A 15,862-nucleotide genomic window follows, 5' to 3' on the forward strand; every position below is an offset into this window, starting at 1 on the left:
TGTGTTCTGACTGTAATATAGAATTTTAGATTTTATTTGTCATCTTTACGGCTTATAAATCAATAGCGCAAAAGCTGAAATCGCCTGTTATTTGCACATAATATCTCATTTTGCATGTACATACGAGCACGTATGCACAGCCCTGTCACGGCCTGAGTGCTGTGTGAGATTAAACAAACACATTAAGATGTTTAGCGTGGAATAATCTGAGCATGAACAGATAATAAATCAGAAGGTGGAATGGCACATAGGATTGAATTGAATTGTAGCGTTTTGGTGCGTGGCGGGGCTCGGGTGTGCGCATGCCTTCGTGCGTGCGCACGTGTGCGAGGAAAAAAATAAAGGGGGAGTCACGTCGCTGACATTTCCAAACTCCTGCTCTGATTGGCTCTTATTTGAGGAAGCGCACGAGTTCTTTCAACTAATAAGCGCCTCCCCGTCGCTCTAAAGGACATTATAATGCAAGGGACCTCCTTTTATAACCACAAACCGAATTTTCGTTCATTTAGACGATATATACTTTTTAAATTGTCCAAAAGTTGTAGATTTGTTTTCCACGTGCATTTCGCCCTGGAGCGCTACGCGATGCTCTCGCATGCCGACCTCCTGGATGCTCGGCTCGGTGAGTTATCGTCACTCAGCCCCGGCCCTAAACTCCACTGTAAGACTTCAACTTCTCCTTTCTCATCTTATCAATATACTGTGTGTTTAACTGTGTTAACAGCTAAATCGTTGATGGAATTATTTTTGAGTAATTTGTCAGAAATGAAGAATAATGTAACAGATAAAACGTTGCCTGCTGATTTGTTGTATTTTAATTTAATGTGCGTCTTTTGTGGAAAAGAAATAATTGCATTCATCGTGCAAAGATGACGCCGAGTGTTTACTCTGTTCCTCGCCCCCACGCTGTCAGGGATGAAGGATGCTGCGGAGTTACTCGGACACCGAGAAGCTCTCAAGTGCCGCCTGGGCGGCGGCGGGGTGCCGGACCAGGCGCATCCGGGTGACATGGCTCCTGTTTCAGACTCTGTAGAAGGGGCCACTCTTCTGCCGGGAGAAGACATCACCACCGTTGGATCCAACTCAGCCGGCATGCCGGTGAACGGGAAGGAGCAGGAGAAGCAGCAGCAACAGCAGCAGCAGCAGCAGAGCTCCGGTCAGCCCGCCAGCCAGCAGAAACAGAAGCGGCACAGGACGCGCTTCACTCCGGCGCAGCTCAATGAGCTGGAGCGCAGCTTCGCCAAGACCCACTACCCCGACATCTTCATGAGGGAGGAACTGGCACTAAGGATCGGCCTCACCGAGTCCCGGGTGCAGGTAAACATGGGTGTGTGACTGCAGAGCGTGGAAACACACGCAGGGCGCGTGACTCCAGAATGGAACATGGATGCTTTTTTTTTTTTTTTATCTTGGTTTAAAAGAAGATTATCGATGAACATGTGCGTAATTCAATAAGAATAATTTTGGTACAGTCAGATCCATTGCGATGGCGAACAGCAATCAATGTTTGTTTTATTTATTTTATTTTAGTTTATTTATTTATTTATTTATTTTTATCAGTTCCTTGTCATCAGTTTTCATCTCATGGCAAGAAATGACAAACTGACACCAAATCACATGTTACATTTTACTGTCATAAAGACTGTATGTGACAGAAACCCTTAGGTGGGAAAAACGTGGTTCCACAAACAGGGCGCAATAATATAAAAAATAAAAATAAAACCGAAGTTGCTGTCAAACCGTGACAGTGAAAAGCACACAGACTGTTTTCTATTATTTTTACACCAGAAAAATACTCAGTGTGACGACCCTGAATTGAATTGTAACATTTTAAGCGGTCACTTCCTTTTAAAATGAGCATGGCGCTGTCCAAGGTGCTGAAACCTCATCACCTGTAAACCAAGCGAGAGTCCAGTCGAGATTAAGTCCAAATATATATAATTATACAATATAACATCACGTGTAATGACTGTTATTTAGATTGAATTAGTAAATTTAGATAATAATAATAATAATAATAATAATAATAATAATAACAATAATAATAATAATAATAATAATAATAATAATAAAATTTACTTTCGACCGCTTTGGTTATTGTTTTATTAATTTAAAATATATATATGAAGTCAAATATTGAAAAGTCCTACATTTTTTAATTTTTTATTAAATTAACTAATTAACAATCAATTTATAACTTAGGTAAAAAAAATCGATATCTTGAAGTGACAACAGAAACAGGGTTTACGCCCAACTTGATTATATTTAAAAAAAATCTCAATAAAGATAACTATATTTTCTTATAAACTGCAGAAGTGGAAAATTTGTATTTTTAAACACAAAAAGTGAACGCACGTTAAATCTGTTTTTGAAAAAAAAAAAAAAAATTCTTAGCTATTCCACAGCTTTTCAGTATTAATAGTACTAAGTAAGACCCTTCGGCTGCTCCCTTGTTTGCACTCGGGGTTGCCACAGCAAATCCGAGATGGATGTACATGTTGAATTGGCACAGGTTTTACGCCCGAGGCCCTTCCTGACGCAACTCCACATTCCACATTACATGGAGAAATGTTGCAGGGGTGGGATTTGAACCGGGAACTTTCCACACTAAAAGGAAGCACACAACCACTTAGTCAACAGCCCCTTATTTTTATATCTTAATGTCCTAAACATATTAATAATTAAATTCAAGAAAATAAGGCTCTTCAATTTCACAACATTTATTCTGATTTTAGGATAAAACACACGAATTTCTGCGTATAGATGTGAACGTGCTGCACGGCTGTCAGTCATGTGATGCTTCTTATTATTTTGGAACAGACATAAAGCAAACACATTATCAACCAATTTCAGTCTTACTTATAAGAGTGAACGGGTTATTAAGCAGTGATGTGAAATTCATGCAAATGATCCCACTGCAAGCAATAAACGGAGCCCAATCATTAGTCACCTTAATAATCATTTCTTTATTCCAGCTCGTGTTCGCTGATGTTTTGCTGTTGGTAAACTGCAGGTGCAGCCTTCAGCGCGCGTGCATGGACGCGCAGCGCTTCCTTTAAAATGCTCTATCAGCGACGTCTTAATAGGACTCAAGAATATATTGTACTTTTTTTTTTTAATGGGATGAGAAATTGCATTTTCTTTCCCCCCACAGTGTAATGGGGTTTGGGCGACGTTTCACGGCTGGCTGAGCGGAATGAGAGCGAGATTTCACTTTTAATACGGAGGCGCAGACTCACCACGCGCATTAATCACGCCCGAAAATGATGAAATCTTTATAAATCTGCTGGATTTATAAAGATGTGTGTCGCGGGGGCAGCAGCTCAAGCAAAGCCGCCCAGACCTCCTGCTTTATTTCAGTGCAAGGTGTACGTCTGACTAGGTTCGAGGTCCAGAGTTCGAATCCCACCAGAAGCCACAAAAATGAATGAATAAATACATTTTAAGATTATGCCTGGATTCCACTTCTCGCCTTTTCTGTCTTCTCCACGTTGTCCTCCCGGAGGCTCACGCGCTGTCTCCTCTCTGTTTGCAGGTTTGGTTCCAGAACAGACGCGCCAAGTGGAAGAAAAGGAAGAAGACCACCAATGTGTTCCGCGCTCCGGGAACGCTGCTGCCGACGCCGGGCCTGCCACAGTTCTCTGCCGCGGCCGCCATGGAGAACAGTCTGTGCTCTTTCCACGCCAACGACTCGCGCTGGGCCACGGGAATGCCAGGGGTCTCCCAGCTTCAGCTGCCGCCGGCTTTGGGTCGCCAGCCGGGCATGGCGCAGTCTCTGTCACAGTGCAGCCTGGGTCCCGGTCCGCCGCCGAACTCCATGGGCCTCTCCAACGGCCTCTCCTCCAACGGCTCCGGGCTGCAGTCCCACCTCTACCAGACGCCTTTCCCGGGAATGTCGGCCTCCCTCTCCGGCCCCACGAACGTATCGGGCTCTCCTCAGCTGTGTAGTTCCCCGGACAGTGACATGTGGAGAGGGACAAGCATCGCGTCACTGCGGCGCAAAGCGCTGGAGCACACAGTGTCCATGAGTTTCACTTAGTGACTTTACAAAACACACACCTCCCGGTCCTCTCCCACCGTCCCAGTATCTCCCCGCGGCGCCTTTTCTGGTTTGCCAGTTATTTAGATGAAAAGCAGACGACAAGCGAGCTAATCGGGAACTTCACTAGACGTAAAAGGATGACACTGGCGCACGAATAGGAATAAAATACGTTGGGTTTGGGATTATTTATCTTCTTAAATCAAAAGGGATTTTTATCAAGCGTTGTTAATAAATGCTATTGTAATGGTCTAGATTATAGGCTCGAGAGCCAAACAATGTATTTGCGTTTACACACGTTGTTGTGTTCAGGTGAAGCTGTTTTCTGTCAAATAATAAAACCGGAAAAACTGAGAATTTGGTTTAAAAAGCACCACAGATTGGTCTGCGTCAAAGGCATGCACTTTGCATGTGGATTTAAAGTTAAACTCTCCAATTACTTAGGGAGCAAAGGATGACCACTCAGACTCAACAGGTATACTTTTTGAATTTTAATTTTATTAATTTATTTTTTACATTAGGCGGATTCACTCTCCTGCATGAGACGGGAGGGAAAAAACGCTTCAGTAGGCCGACTCTGTTTTAGGATGTTTTGTGCAGATTATATAAAACATTCTTGCTGTGTACCCACTGGTCTTTTTGTGACATGTTTTAACTTATTGTATGTGCTATTATTGACACATTTCTTAAATGTTTGAACTTACATCGAAATGCGATACGCTGACGGGTTTGTACCAATTTCAAATGACAAACAAAATAAAAGTAATTTTCAAGAATGTGAAAATAGAAATAATTTATGTCTCCTTTAATATGTAATAAATTCGATATTTGTGTGAAAAATTGTACCACTGAACCTGTGTTATGGGTAATTTTGGAATATTTAAGACTCTTCTTTCTTTCTTTCTTTCTTTCTTTCTTTCTTTCTTTCTTTCTTTCTTTCTTTCTTTCTTTCTTTCTTTCTTTCTTTCTTTCTTAATTTCTTTCCTTCCTTCCTTTTTGGAAAATTAATTAAATCAGTACTTTGACATCATTGTCTTTAACCACAGTCATCATACAAATGGATGGATCACAGACATGAGAGGATTTTCAGTATAATGTTGGCTGCGATATGAGGTAATAGAAATTAGGGTAATTATAGTTTAATAGGTCATAATAATGGTGACACAATCGTTCTACAAATGTTGGATTCCCTCCATCATTTTCAGTGATTCTTCTGTGTATCATGCTGAATCAATGCTGTGTATTACTTTAGTAGATATAGTAGTCTGGAACATACTTTAATGCAATTTAAACGTCTCTAAATTCATCACTGGTTTTGCAATGGAGAAAAATAGCTGCAATATTTACATGCAGAACAAATTCTGTAATTAATGTGGGTTTATTTAAGTCAGTAACTATAATCAAAGTTTGCAATAATTGTGTTTCATGGACCAACAGAGGTTTGGATGAACCCATATATCTGCTGTTGTTTATCGCAGTCAACTTCCATCCATTTTCTATACCCCCTGATTCCAATTAAGGGTCACAGTCGGGGTGGGGGGGCTGGAGCATATCCCAGCAGTCATAGGGCGTGAGGCAGGGTTCACCCTTGGCAGGATGCCAGTCTGTGGCAGGGCCACATATAGACAAACACATACACACACACACCTACAGCTAATTTCAAATTTCCAGTCCACCTAACCTGCATGTCTTTGGAGGTGGGAGTAAGCCGGAGCACCTGGAGGGAACCCACACAGACACAAGGAGAACATGTAAACTCCACACAGAAAGGCCACAGGTGGGAATCAATCCCATGACCTTCTTGCTGTGAGGCAACAACCATGCTGCCCTCGCAGTTATATAGGCTAATTTAATAGTGTTTTCAAGAACCTAGCAGCATTAAAAAACACCACATACAATTGTTATTTTGTCTTACGTGTGTTGTGTCAATTTAACATGATGAGGATAAAATAATATGAAAATAAAAATATTGTTATTTTTAAAGGCTTTCAGTAAATGCTTTATCAAGTAAGACCATTCGGCTGTTCCCTTGTTTTCACTCAGAGTCTCCACAGTAAATCCAAGGTGCATCGGCATGTTGAATTGGCACAAGTTTTACACCGGATTCACTTCCTGACACAACTCCACATTACAACCCCTGGCAAAAATTATGGAATCACTGGCCTCAGAGGATGTTCATTCAGTTGTTTAATTTTGTAGAAAAAAAGCAGATCACAGACATGACACAAAACTAAAGTCATTTCAAATGGCAACTTTCTGGCTTTAAGAAACACTATAAGAAATCAAGAAAAAAAGATTGTGGCAGTCAGTAACGGTTACTTTTTTAGACCAAGCAGAGGAAAAAAATATGGAATCACTCAATTCTGAGGAAAAAATTATGGAATCACCCAAATTTTCATCCCCCAAATTAACACCTGCATCAAATCAGATCTGCTCATTGACATTGACCCTATGACCCTATGACATTGACCCTATGTGTCTTTTTGCAAGGAATGTTTTTGCAGTTTTTTCTCTATGGCAAGATGCATTATCATCTTGAAAAATGATTTCATCATCCCCAAACATCCTTTCAATTGTCCAAAATATCAACATAAACTTGTGCATTTATTGCTGATGTAATGACAGCCATCTCCCCAGTGCCTTTACCTGACATGCAGCCCCATATCATCAATGACTGTGGAAATTTACATGTTCTCTTCAGGCAGTCATCTTTATAAATCTCATTGGAAAGGCACCAAACAAAAGTTCCAGCATCATCACCTTGCCCAATGCAGATTTGAGATTCATCACTGAATATGACTTTCATCCAGTCATCCACAGTCCACAATTGCTTTTCCTTAGCCCATTGTAACCTTGTTTTTGTCTGTTTAGGTGTTAATGATGCCTTTCGTTTAGCTTTTCTGTATGTAAATCCCATTTCCTTTAGGCGGTTTCTTACAGTTCGGTCACAGACGTTGACTCCAGTTTCCTCCCATTCGTTCCTCATTTGTTTTGTTGTACATTTTTCAATTTTTGAGACATATTGCTTTAAGTTTTCTGTCTTGATGCTTTGTCTTCCTTGGTCTACCAGTATGTTTGCCTTTAACAACCTTCCCATGTTGTTTGTATTTGGTCCAGAGTTTAGACACAGCTGACTGTGAACAACCAACATCTTTTGCAACATTGCGTGATGATTTACTCTCTTTTAAGAGTTTGATAATCCTCTCCTTTGTTTCAATTGACATCTCTCGTGTTGGAGCCATGATTCATGTCAGTCCACTTGGTGCAACAGCTCTCCAAGGTGTGTTCACTCCTTTTTAGATGCAGACTAACGAGCAGATCTGATATAATGCAGGTGTTAGTTTTGGGGATGAAAATTTACAGGGTGATTCCATAATTTTTTCCTCAGAATTGAGTGATTCCATATTTTTTTTCCCTCTGCTTGGTCTAAAAAAGTAACCGTTACTGACTGCCACAATCTTTTTTTCTTGATTTCTTATAGTGTTTCTTAAAGCCAGAAAGTTGCCATTTGAAATTACTTTAGTTTTGTGTCATGTCTGTGATCTGCTTTTTTTCTACAAAATTAAACAACTGAATGAACATCCTCTGAGGCTGGTGATTCCATAATTTTTGCCAGGGGTTGTACATGGAGTAATGTGGCAGGGAACCACGAACCTTCCACGCTGAAACACTAACAATTTGGTCACCACCCATTTTCGGTAACCACTTTCTCTGAATGAGAGAAAGGGGGGAAAAAAGCCTCGAGTACTCTTAAATTTCACAAAGCCAAGATACTTTTAAGGCCTGTCTGAAATGATTTGGACTCAGTTTTTGAGAATTGTCATTAATCTATGTTCTGAACCAGCTTATTCCATTTAAGGGTCGGGTGGGGGCAGTGTAGCCTACCCCAGCTGTGAAATTTTCTATTGCTCCTTTTTCCCAATTATTTTGCAGTTTTGAAAAATATAAGCTGCTGTGACCTTGGTGGCCACCAGACCTCAGCTTTAGAAGTGAAACAAACCGACAAGCTCATTGCAAGTTGAAACAGCTCCGAACAACCTGCTCCTAATGATCATCATGCGTGTGATTTTAAATTATCCTCTGCAACAAGTCCAGCCATGCCCACCAGCTGGCAGTATAGAGCAGATGGCAGATAGTTCCATCAGATGTTTCACAAGCAAAACAAAGGGGCTTTTTGGATTGATCTGTTGGATTGAACTTCACCAAAGTTTTATCAGGTTGTCATCGTTTTATGCTATATTAATATGGAAGTGTAAAAGTTGAGAGTGTTTATTGTTTTTGGGTGATTGTGTTAATAAGCTGGAGAGGATTTGTTCATTCATTCATTTTCTATACCCGCTTACTCCAGTCAAGGGTCATAGGGGTGGGGTTGGGGGGAATGTGGGAGCTGGACTCAGGGGAGGAGGAGACTCTATCCCAGCAGTCATAGGACGAGTCAGGGAACACCCGGGATGCGATGGCAGTCTGTCTGTCTGTCTGTCTGTCTGTCTATCTAGTCTGTCTGTCTGTCTGTCTGTCTATCTATCTATCTATCTATCTATCTATCTATCTATCTATCTATCTATCTATCTATCTATCTATCTATCTATCTATCTATCTATCTATCTATCTATCTATCTATCTATCTATCTATCTATCTATCTATCTATCTATCTATCTATCTATCTATCTATCTATCTATCTATCTATCTATCTATCTATCTATCTATCTATCTATCTATCTATCTATCTATCTATCTATATGTACAGTCTCCTGCAATTTAAGTGAATATCAAGATAAATTGTAAGATTTTATTCATTTTGAGATATGACCAACAACTCAACAAAATCATTCTTTTAATTTTTTCTTTCTTTTTGTAGTAGTAGTAGTAGTAGTCGTAGTGTAGTTTTTTGTGGTTTCTCTTGTCATTTTGTTTGAAAAGTTAGGTTTGCAGCTGTTAATTATTTATTTTTTTTAATGAAATAGAAAAAAATCCCCACTTTTTTTTGGAATGGGAATGTAATGTACAATATGTAAACTATATGTTTACTCTTTGTCCTGATTAGTCATACTGTAGCTTGCAAACTGTTTTGTTTATGTTGTCATAATAAAATTAACAAATAGTATTTGACCATTTAATTTATTTACCTTTTATTATTTAATATTTAAAGTCAGGCCCATCAAAGCTGTCAGAAGAAAAAAAGTTTTGCATGTTTTCAGTTATCCTGATTTGTAATAGCCATAAACTGTGATGCGTCAATGAAACAAAGCTTTTTTTTCCCCCCAGTATGAAAATTACAACTTGTGCCTGACATCACAGCAGATCAAATTAATCAGTGTGTTAACCTCATCTAGTTGTCAGGGATGAGGCCAATTTATGGTCACGGGATGGTAATTGATGAGATATAGCGTTACTATAAGCAGCCCCACTCCCTGTAAACTTATAATTGGACTTTCTGTAACAAAGCAAAGGAGGTTAAACAAAAGGTTAATCATAATTAACAAAGTATATTACTTTTCTCATATTAAACAGTTGGCTCACACCTTTTCCATTAACAGAAATTTGTTTGCAGCAGTTTTGTGAATTATTGAAAATACCAACCATGTCAAGATCCTGAAAAATGTATTTACTTCTGTTTATTTAAATGCATGTGTGTGTTGAATTCCATTTTTCAGTTATATACAATTAGCTTGTTTTTACAAACATTTTAAAATTATTTTCTAATTTACTTACTAGCGTGCCATGCCCACACAGCATCTTGGCAGAGGAGCTCCGTGATTGTATTCCACAATAAGCATTGCATTTCATGTAATGCATCTCTGACCCCAGGCTTATTCCAACACTATAGAAATTTATAAACTTTCATATGGATATCAGTGATCCCCTCATGCAGAGGCATGCATTTGAACATATTACACAACAGTAGTTGATCAGACATAATACACAGTGCACTGATTGCTGCTGCGCTCATTCAGTTGAGATATTCTACTGCGTCTCGCTCCGATGTGGCTCGGCCCACCAGATCCAGCCATGTGCTGACTACACTGTGTCCTGGGCTGCAGTAACAGATGTGCAATCACATTACCCAAACGCCGCAATTAGTCTCACTCGCTCGTGGGTTAATGAGTTTGTGGAAATGTGCGACCCATTCCTCATTAGGTAATTTCTCATGCACTGATGAGAGAGAGAGAGAGAGAGAGAGAGAGAGAGAGAGAGAGAGAGAGAGAGAGAGAGATGTGGGAAGAGCAACTCAGTGGAAATGCCACACAGACTGCAAAAACATGTAGGGGAGGAAAGAGTGCATCCACCTGAGGGCTACTGCAGCTGTGTGATTAGTTTGGAGGGGACATTTCACCATGCCATGGGTTATGGAAAAAGATATGCATCATTACACTCACTTGCCATTTTAACACGTACAGCCTACTAGTCTTGGTTTGGACAGTGGTGGACACAGCTAACCAAAAAGTTAGCTTCGATAACCGCTAATCAGCTAACTGAAAAGTTATCTTTTATAACACTAAACCGATAAACCAAAAAATTTATCGGAAGCTACAGCTAACCGCTAACTTTCAGTATTGTCCCCGGTACACTCTCAGTTACTAACAAGCCCGTTTTTGAGTTTAAACACCACCAACGCTTCTGTTAGAATCAAAGGTGATCACAAACCCAAACACAGCCAGTGAGCCACTGCCTTTTGTCTTTGTGCACCCTGCCCACTGCTGTGGAGAAGAGTCATTATCCTTCACAGCATACAGTGGTCCAGCCATGAGGCAGATGTCTTGAAAAGGAAAGCAGGCTTGACTTATGGCTTTGATTTTTAAATCAAATTATTCCAGATAGAATAACTACATTAATGTCAACTCTGTCATTTGTACAAAGTGAAAATATAACACATATCTTTTAATTTTTAAATAATGCACTAATTCTGAAGTTTTAAACATTTAACACACACAGATGCCCAAAGGGATTATGGGTAAACTGAGCCTCTGCTCACACTAATTGGTTGACTCATTCATTCTATGTATATCCAAGACAAGTTAATGTAACGTGTTGGTGTTTACAAATAAATGTTTTTGTAAAATGTCATTTTTTTCATTTGTTAAAAAAAAGGCATTTGCAAAACTGAAAAGTTTGTTTGTTGTGATTCGACAACCATGTGATATAACCGGATGTCAGTAGATGGCAGTGTTCTATGCATTTTGACACATCTACTGGATGGCAGTAGGAAACAGCTCAGTTTAAAATATCAGACCGAGGTGTTGACAGTATGGACTGAGCATTAGTGAGGTCTGTGTGAAAAACACAGAGGTCTGATATTCCGTACAGAACGAGCAAGTGAGGTTAATAGTTCATTTATTATATGGCTATTATATATATATAAACATGCGAACTTCCGGTATCACCCGAATAGGAAAGCTGGTGACGGTTTTGTGCTTGTAGTCAGACATGTTTGCTTTCTTCACCTCCATGAAGAGCTTGCTAATAGATGGTCCGGTCGTTAGCTGGTAAGCTTTCAATCTGTGTGTTTTTTCAATGCTGTTAAGATATTTTTGGAGTGCGTTCATGTCTGACTTGGTTTGTCTTATCATGTTTTTAGCTTTCTGGTTTGTAACGAATGAGATACATGTTCCGGACCGATTTTCATGGTAACCGGTCTGATATTTTCCCATATCAGACCAGAAATCAACCAGAGCGCGCGTACTGTTGCAACCATATAATAAAAGTTACAGTATTATTGCACAAGAATGTGTAGTATTATTGCACATGAGAGACAGAAAAATTGTTACTATTAGTCATTTGAGTGGTCTGAGTGGTCTACTGGCAACAGTGCTGGTTGTGCAGTCTGACAGCAGCAGGAAGGAAGGACCTGTGGTATCGCTCCTTCACGCATTTGGAGCAGCCTGTCACTAAAGGAGCTTTCAGTGCAGTCAGGAACCTGACTGCATGGAGTGGGAGTCGTTCTCCAGCAGGGATGACAGCATAGCCACCATCCTCCTTTCTCCCACCTCCTGCTCTGAGTCCAGGGGACTTCCCAGGACAGAACTGGCCTTCCTCACTTATTCTGTGGAGATTTTTAAGAAAAGACCAAAGACACATCTTTTTACCCAGTCTTATGGCTAGCATCCTTTTTTAATTCTTTTAAGTTCTTTTACTTTTTATTGTGTTTTATTGTGAACTTTTAATTGTGTTTTTGATGTTTTAATTTTATTTTACATTGTTTTTATTATTTTATATTGTTTTTAAGTTGTTCTTATTTGAGGCGCAATGAGGCAACGTTGTCGCGATTTGGTGCAATATAAATTGAATAAATTGAGTCAACTCTCCTCCTCTCAGTAGTTGTGATACTGCTGCTCCAGCAGACCACTCCATAGAAAATGGCTGATGCCACTACAGAGTTAAACAAGGTCCCCAGGAGCGCCCCCTACATTCCAAAGGACCTGAGTCGCCTCAGCAGATAGAGTCTGCTCTGGCCTTTCTTAAAAAGTGCAGTAGTGTTGTTTGACAGTCCAGTTTAATGTTTAGGTGAACACCCAGGTACTAGTATGAGTCCACTATCTCAATATCTGAGAGTACATATATATATGTACTCTCTTACATACATACATGCATATATGTATATATATGTATACATATACATACATATATTCAGTGAGAGTATATATGCATGTCATGTTGGAATGTAAAATAAATGCATTTTTTTTCTGTGCAATGAAAGTAAAACCTCTACTTTTTATTTCAAAGCTTATGATGGAATGCTGAGTTTCTGTGAGATTGTTCAATAAATCTTTGTGTTGGTCTTTAATTTCTCAGTGAGGCTGCTATGTCCAGAAGTACCACCAGGAATGCATTTATTTCCACATCACTGACCTCTGACCATGTTAAAACAACAAATGATTTTCTGAAGCAATCACTTCATTTACAGTTTGGATTGTGACTCACTTTCTGATGCCACTGGGCTAGTTTCTAATCCTCCCCCAGTATCTTTACTTATTCACAGATGTGATGAGAGCAAGCTCACACCTGGAACCAATGAAGCTACAAACACTCTGACTTGTTGTCCATTGAGTCTGTGGGGATCGGGTCTGTGTTGAAGTGTGTTATGAATGATTCTGCTCTCTGTGTCATTTCTTGTTATTTTGACATTCCCTTCCTGTGACAGTTTCTGTGCTTACTTCCTGTGTTCCTCCACACCTGTTCCTCATCACCCTCATGACATTCTCATGTATTTAAGTCCTTCTCTCTGTCCTCCGTGTGCTGGCACAGCTTGTGTGTTATGTCAAGTCTTTCAGTGTCTATGGCACTCTTGTGGCTTTCTGTTGCTGACCTTCATTGACTTTCAGCCTGCTTCTTTGGATCCTGGTGCCTGGTTTGGTTAGCCTCTCTGTTTTGGTCTTGTCAGAACTGGTTGCTCCATGGACTAATTGCACTGTATATTTAAAGCCTTGTTTGTCCTTTGACTTAGAATAAAAAACTTTTTGTTCACCTTCCTGGCTAGTTCTCTGCTCAGGGGTCACCAGTCTTAATCCCATCATTACAAAGTGAAAAACTGTGTGAGCAGTGATTGTGTGACAAAAGCTGTTCTTGCACTTTCCTAACTTCTGGAGCAGAGATTGAACATTTAGGTAATGTATCTTTAGAGTAGCATTAACCGGTGTTTTGAGTGTTTCAAAACAGCTAGCCATTTTCTGAAGCACTTGTTACGTTTAGTGTCTGAAAGTTGTTGTTTTTAAAGAAAGTCATTCATTTATTCTGCCTGACATTTTTGAAACTGCTAACTGCTTTTGAAGTGTCCGCTTGCAGGCAGTGTGGTGGCCAAGCAGTTAGTGTCATTTCTACAACAGGAGGTTCCCAGTTCAAGACCCCACCTGCTCACTCTCAATATAATGTTGAGTTAGGAAGGGCATCCTGTGCCAAATAAAACATGCAGCTCCACATCAGATCTGCTGTGGTGACCCCAAGTAAAAAAGGGAGAAACTGCAGAAACTTACTTCAGTATCCCAGCATACTGAAATAGATGTTACTGAAGCATTTGTTTCATTCATTATCCCAGCACCTTGAATTAGCTAATAGTTTATGAAGTATTTACTCCATTTGGTTTTCCAGTGCTTTGAAATGGCTAAAGGTTTTGGAAGCATTTGTTTCATTCAGTGTCCCAGCACTTTGAAACAGCTAATAACATCAGAGCATTTGCTTCATTCAATGTTCCAGCAGTTTGAAACAGCTAATAGCTTCAGAGCATTTGCTTCATTCAGTATCCCGGCACTTTGAAACAGCTAATTGTTTGTGAAGTATTTGTTTATTTCAGTATAGCAGTACTTTGAAACATAGTAGTTTCTGAAGCATTTTAGTTCATTCTGTATCAACTGCTCTGAACAGCCAGTAGTTTCTGAAGAATTTGGTTCATTCAATATCCCACCACATAATTTGGTTCATTCAATGCGATCAGCATTTCAAAATAGCAATTTATTCTCTAAAGCAATTGCTTTATTTGCTCAAAGTTTCAAAAAGCCTCGTTTCAGCACGGTGGACTAGTGGTTAGTACTGTTGCCTCACAGCAAGAAGGTCATGGGTTCGATACCCATCTGCGGCCTTTCTGTGTGGAGTTTGCATGTTCTCCCTGTGTTTGTGTGGGTTTCCTCCAGGTGCTCTGGTTTCCTCCCACATTTAAAGACATGCAGGTTAGGTGAATTAGAAACTTTATAATTGTCCAGGTCTCTGTTGCAAAAGAGGTCTCAATCTCAATGGTACTAACAGGTTAAATTAAAATTCTGTAATCACTATGTGTGTATTATTTCGGGAGGGGTTGATGCTGCATTCACTTGTATATGAGAAAAAAAGATATGGGTCATTATATTAGAAACAGTGCTGTCTACAGCGGCATATGATGATGAAATGAGATGTTATAATTTTGTAATTGTAATTTGGCCTGGGAGCACATTGGCTTAGTGATTTGCAGTGTTGCGTCAATGGCACAAGGTCCTGGGAGTGCTTCCAACCTGGTCCTTTTCCTGTGGGGCTTGTATGTTTTCCCTGTGTTTGTGTGGGTTCCCTCAGGGTGCTTCAACTCCTTCCCAATTCTAAAGTTACGCAGGTTTGGTGAATTGGAAACATTAAACTGACCATAGGTGTGAGTGAGCATATGAATGTTTGTCTATGTATACATGGCCCTGCGTTGGGCTGGTGGATTGTCCTGAATGTACCCCGCCTCTTGCTCACTGACCACTCGTATAGGTTCCAGTGCCCCTGACCATTAAAATACTCCCTCAGTGAATTAAGTGAGAAAAGAAAATGAATAAATAATTGACTTAATGGAAAGACACACAAGTGTTTTATAAAATATCTTAAAACAACAAGCTTTGTCTTTGATTTTTATTTAAAAAGTTAACATTTTGGCATATTACAGCTTCATTTCTCTCTGTAATATCACACACGTTTTTTTCATCTATGTGTGCATATTAGTGCTCAACATTGTCCATCTTTCATCATGGATAAAGGTGAGGGAACATCTTGACATTATCACCACCACGTGTGCAGTGCCTCCAGAAAGTATTCACAGCAGTTGTAAAAACACTACACACTTCACTATTTCCACATTTTGTGACATTACAGCTTTATTGCAAAATGGCATAATTTTTTTCCCCCTCAAAATTCTTCTCATAACACCCCATAATGACAACATGAAAAACGTTTTATTTTTTCAAATTTATTAAAAATTAAAAACTAAGAAAGCACATTCACAGCCTTTGCTCAATACTTTGTGAGTGACCATCAGGTTGTTGGTCACCTCCCTGACTAAGGCTCTTCTCCCCTGATCGCTCAGTTTAGATGGGTGGCCAGCTGT

The 15,862-nt window shown here is 39.7% G+C and overlaps 1 protein-coding gene across 2 annotated transcripts; it reads left to right on the top strand.

Moving 5' to 3' along the window:
- Positions 1–445: 445 nt before the first annotated feature.
- LOC117510791 (homeobox protein orthopedia B-like) lies at positions 446–4,889 on the top strand. Of its 2 annotated transcripts, none has more exons than XM_034170657.1 (3): positions 446–622; positions 914–1,317; positions 3,536–4,889. In XM_034170657.1, the coding sequence occupies exons 1-3, from the start codon at positions 460–462 to the stop codon at positions 4,037–4,039; spliced, it is 1,071 nt and encodes a 356-aa protein (XP_034026548.1). In that variant the 5' UTR covers positions 446–459; the 3' UTR covers positions 4,040–4,889. The 2 variants fall into 2 exon arrangements, with proteins under 2 accessions (XP_034026548.1, XP_034026547.1); XM_034170656.1 differs by having other exon boundaries at positions 448–661.
- The last annotated feature ends 10,973 nt before the right edge of the window (positions 4,890–15,862 follow it).

The sequence above is a fragment of the Thalassophryne amazonica genome, chromosome 5, assembly GCF_902500255.1.
Source record: "Thalassophryne amazonica chromosome 5, fThaAma1.1, whole genome shotgun sequence".
NCBI classification, from domain to species: domain Eukaryota; kingdom Metazoa; phylum Chordata; class Actinopteri; order Batrachoidiformes; family Batrachoididae; genus Thalassophryne; species Thalassophryne amazonica.

What these genes read in the sequence shown, in the direction of transcription:
- LOC117510791 (XM_034170656.1), top strand. Translation starts at nt 460, where the DNA reads ATGCAAGGGACCTCCTTTTATAACCACAAACCGAATTTTCGTTCATTT. An exon ending in CCCCGGCCCTAAACTCCACT is followed by an intron (nt 662 to 913) that starts GTAAGACTTCAA and finishes CCACGCTGTCAG; the next exon opens with GGATGAAGGATGCTGCGGAG. An exon ending in TCACCGAGTCCCGGGTGCAG is followed by an intron (nt 1,318 to 3,535) that starts GTAAACATGGGT and finishes CTCTGTTTGCAG; the next exon opens with GTTTGGTTCCAGAACAGACG.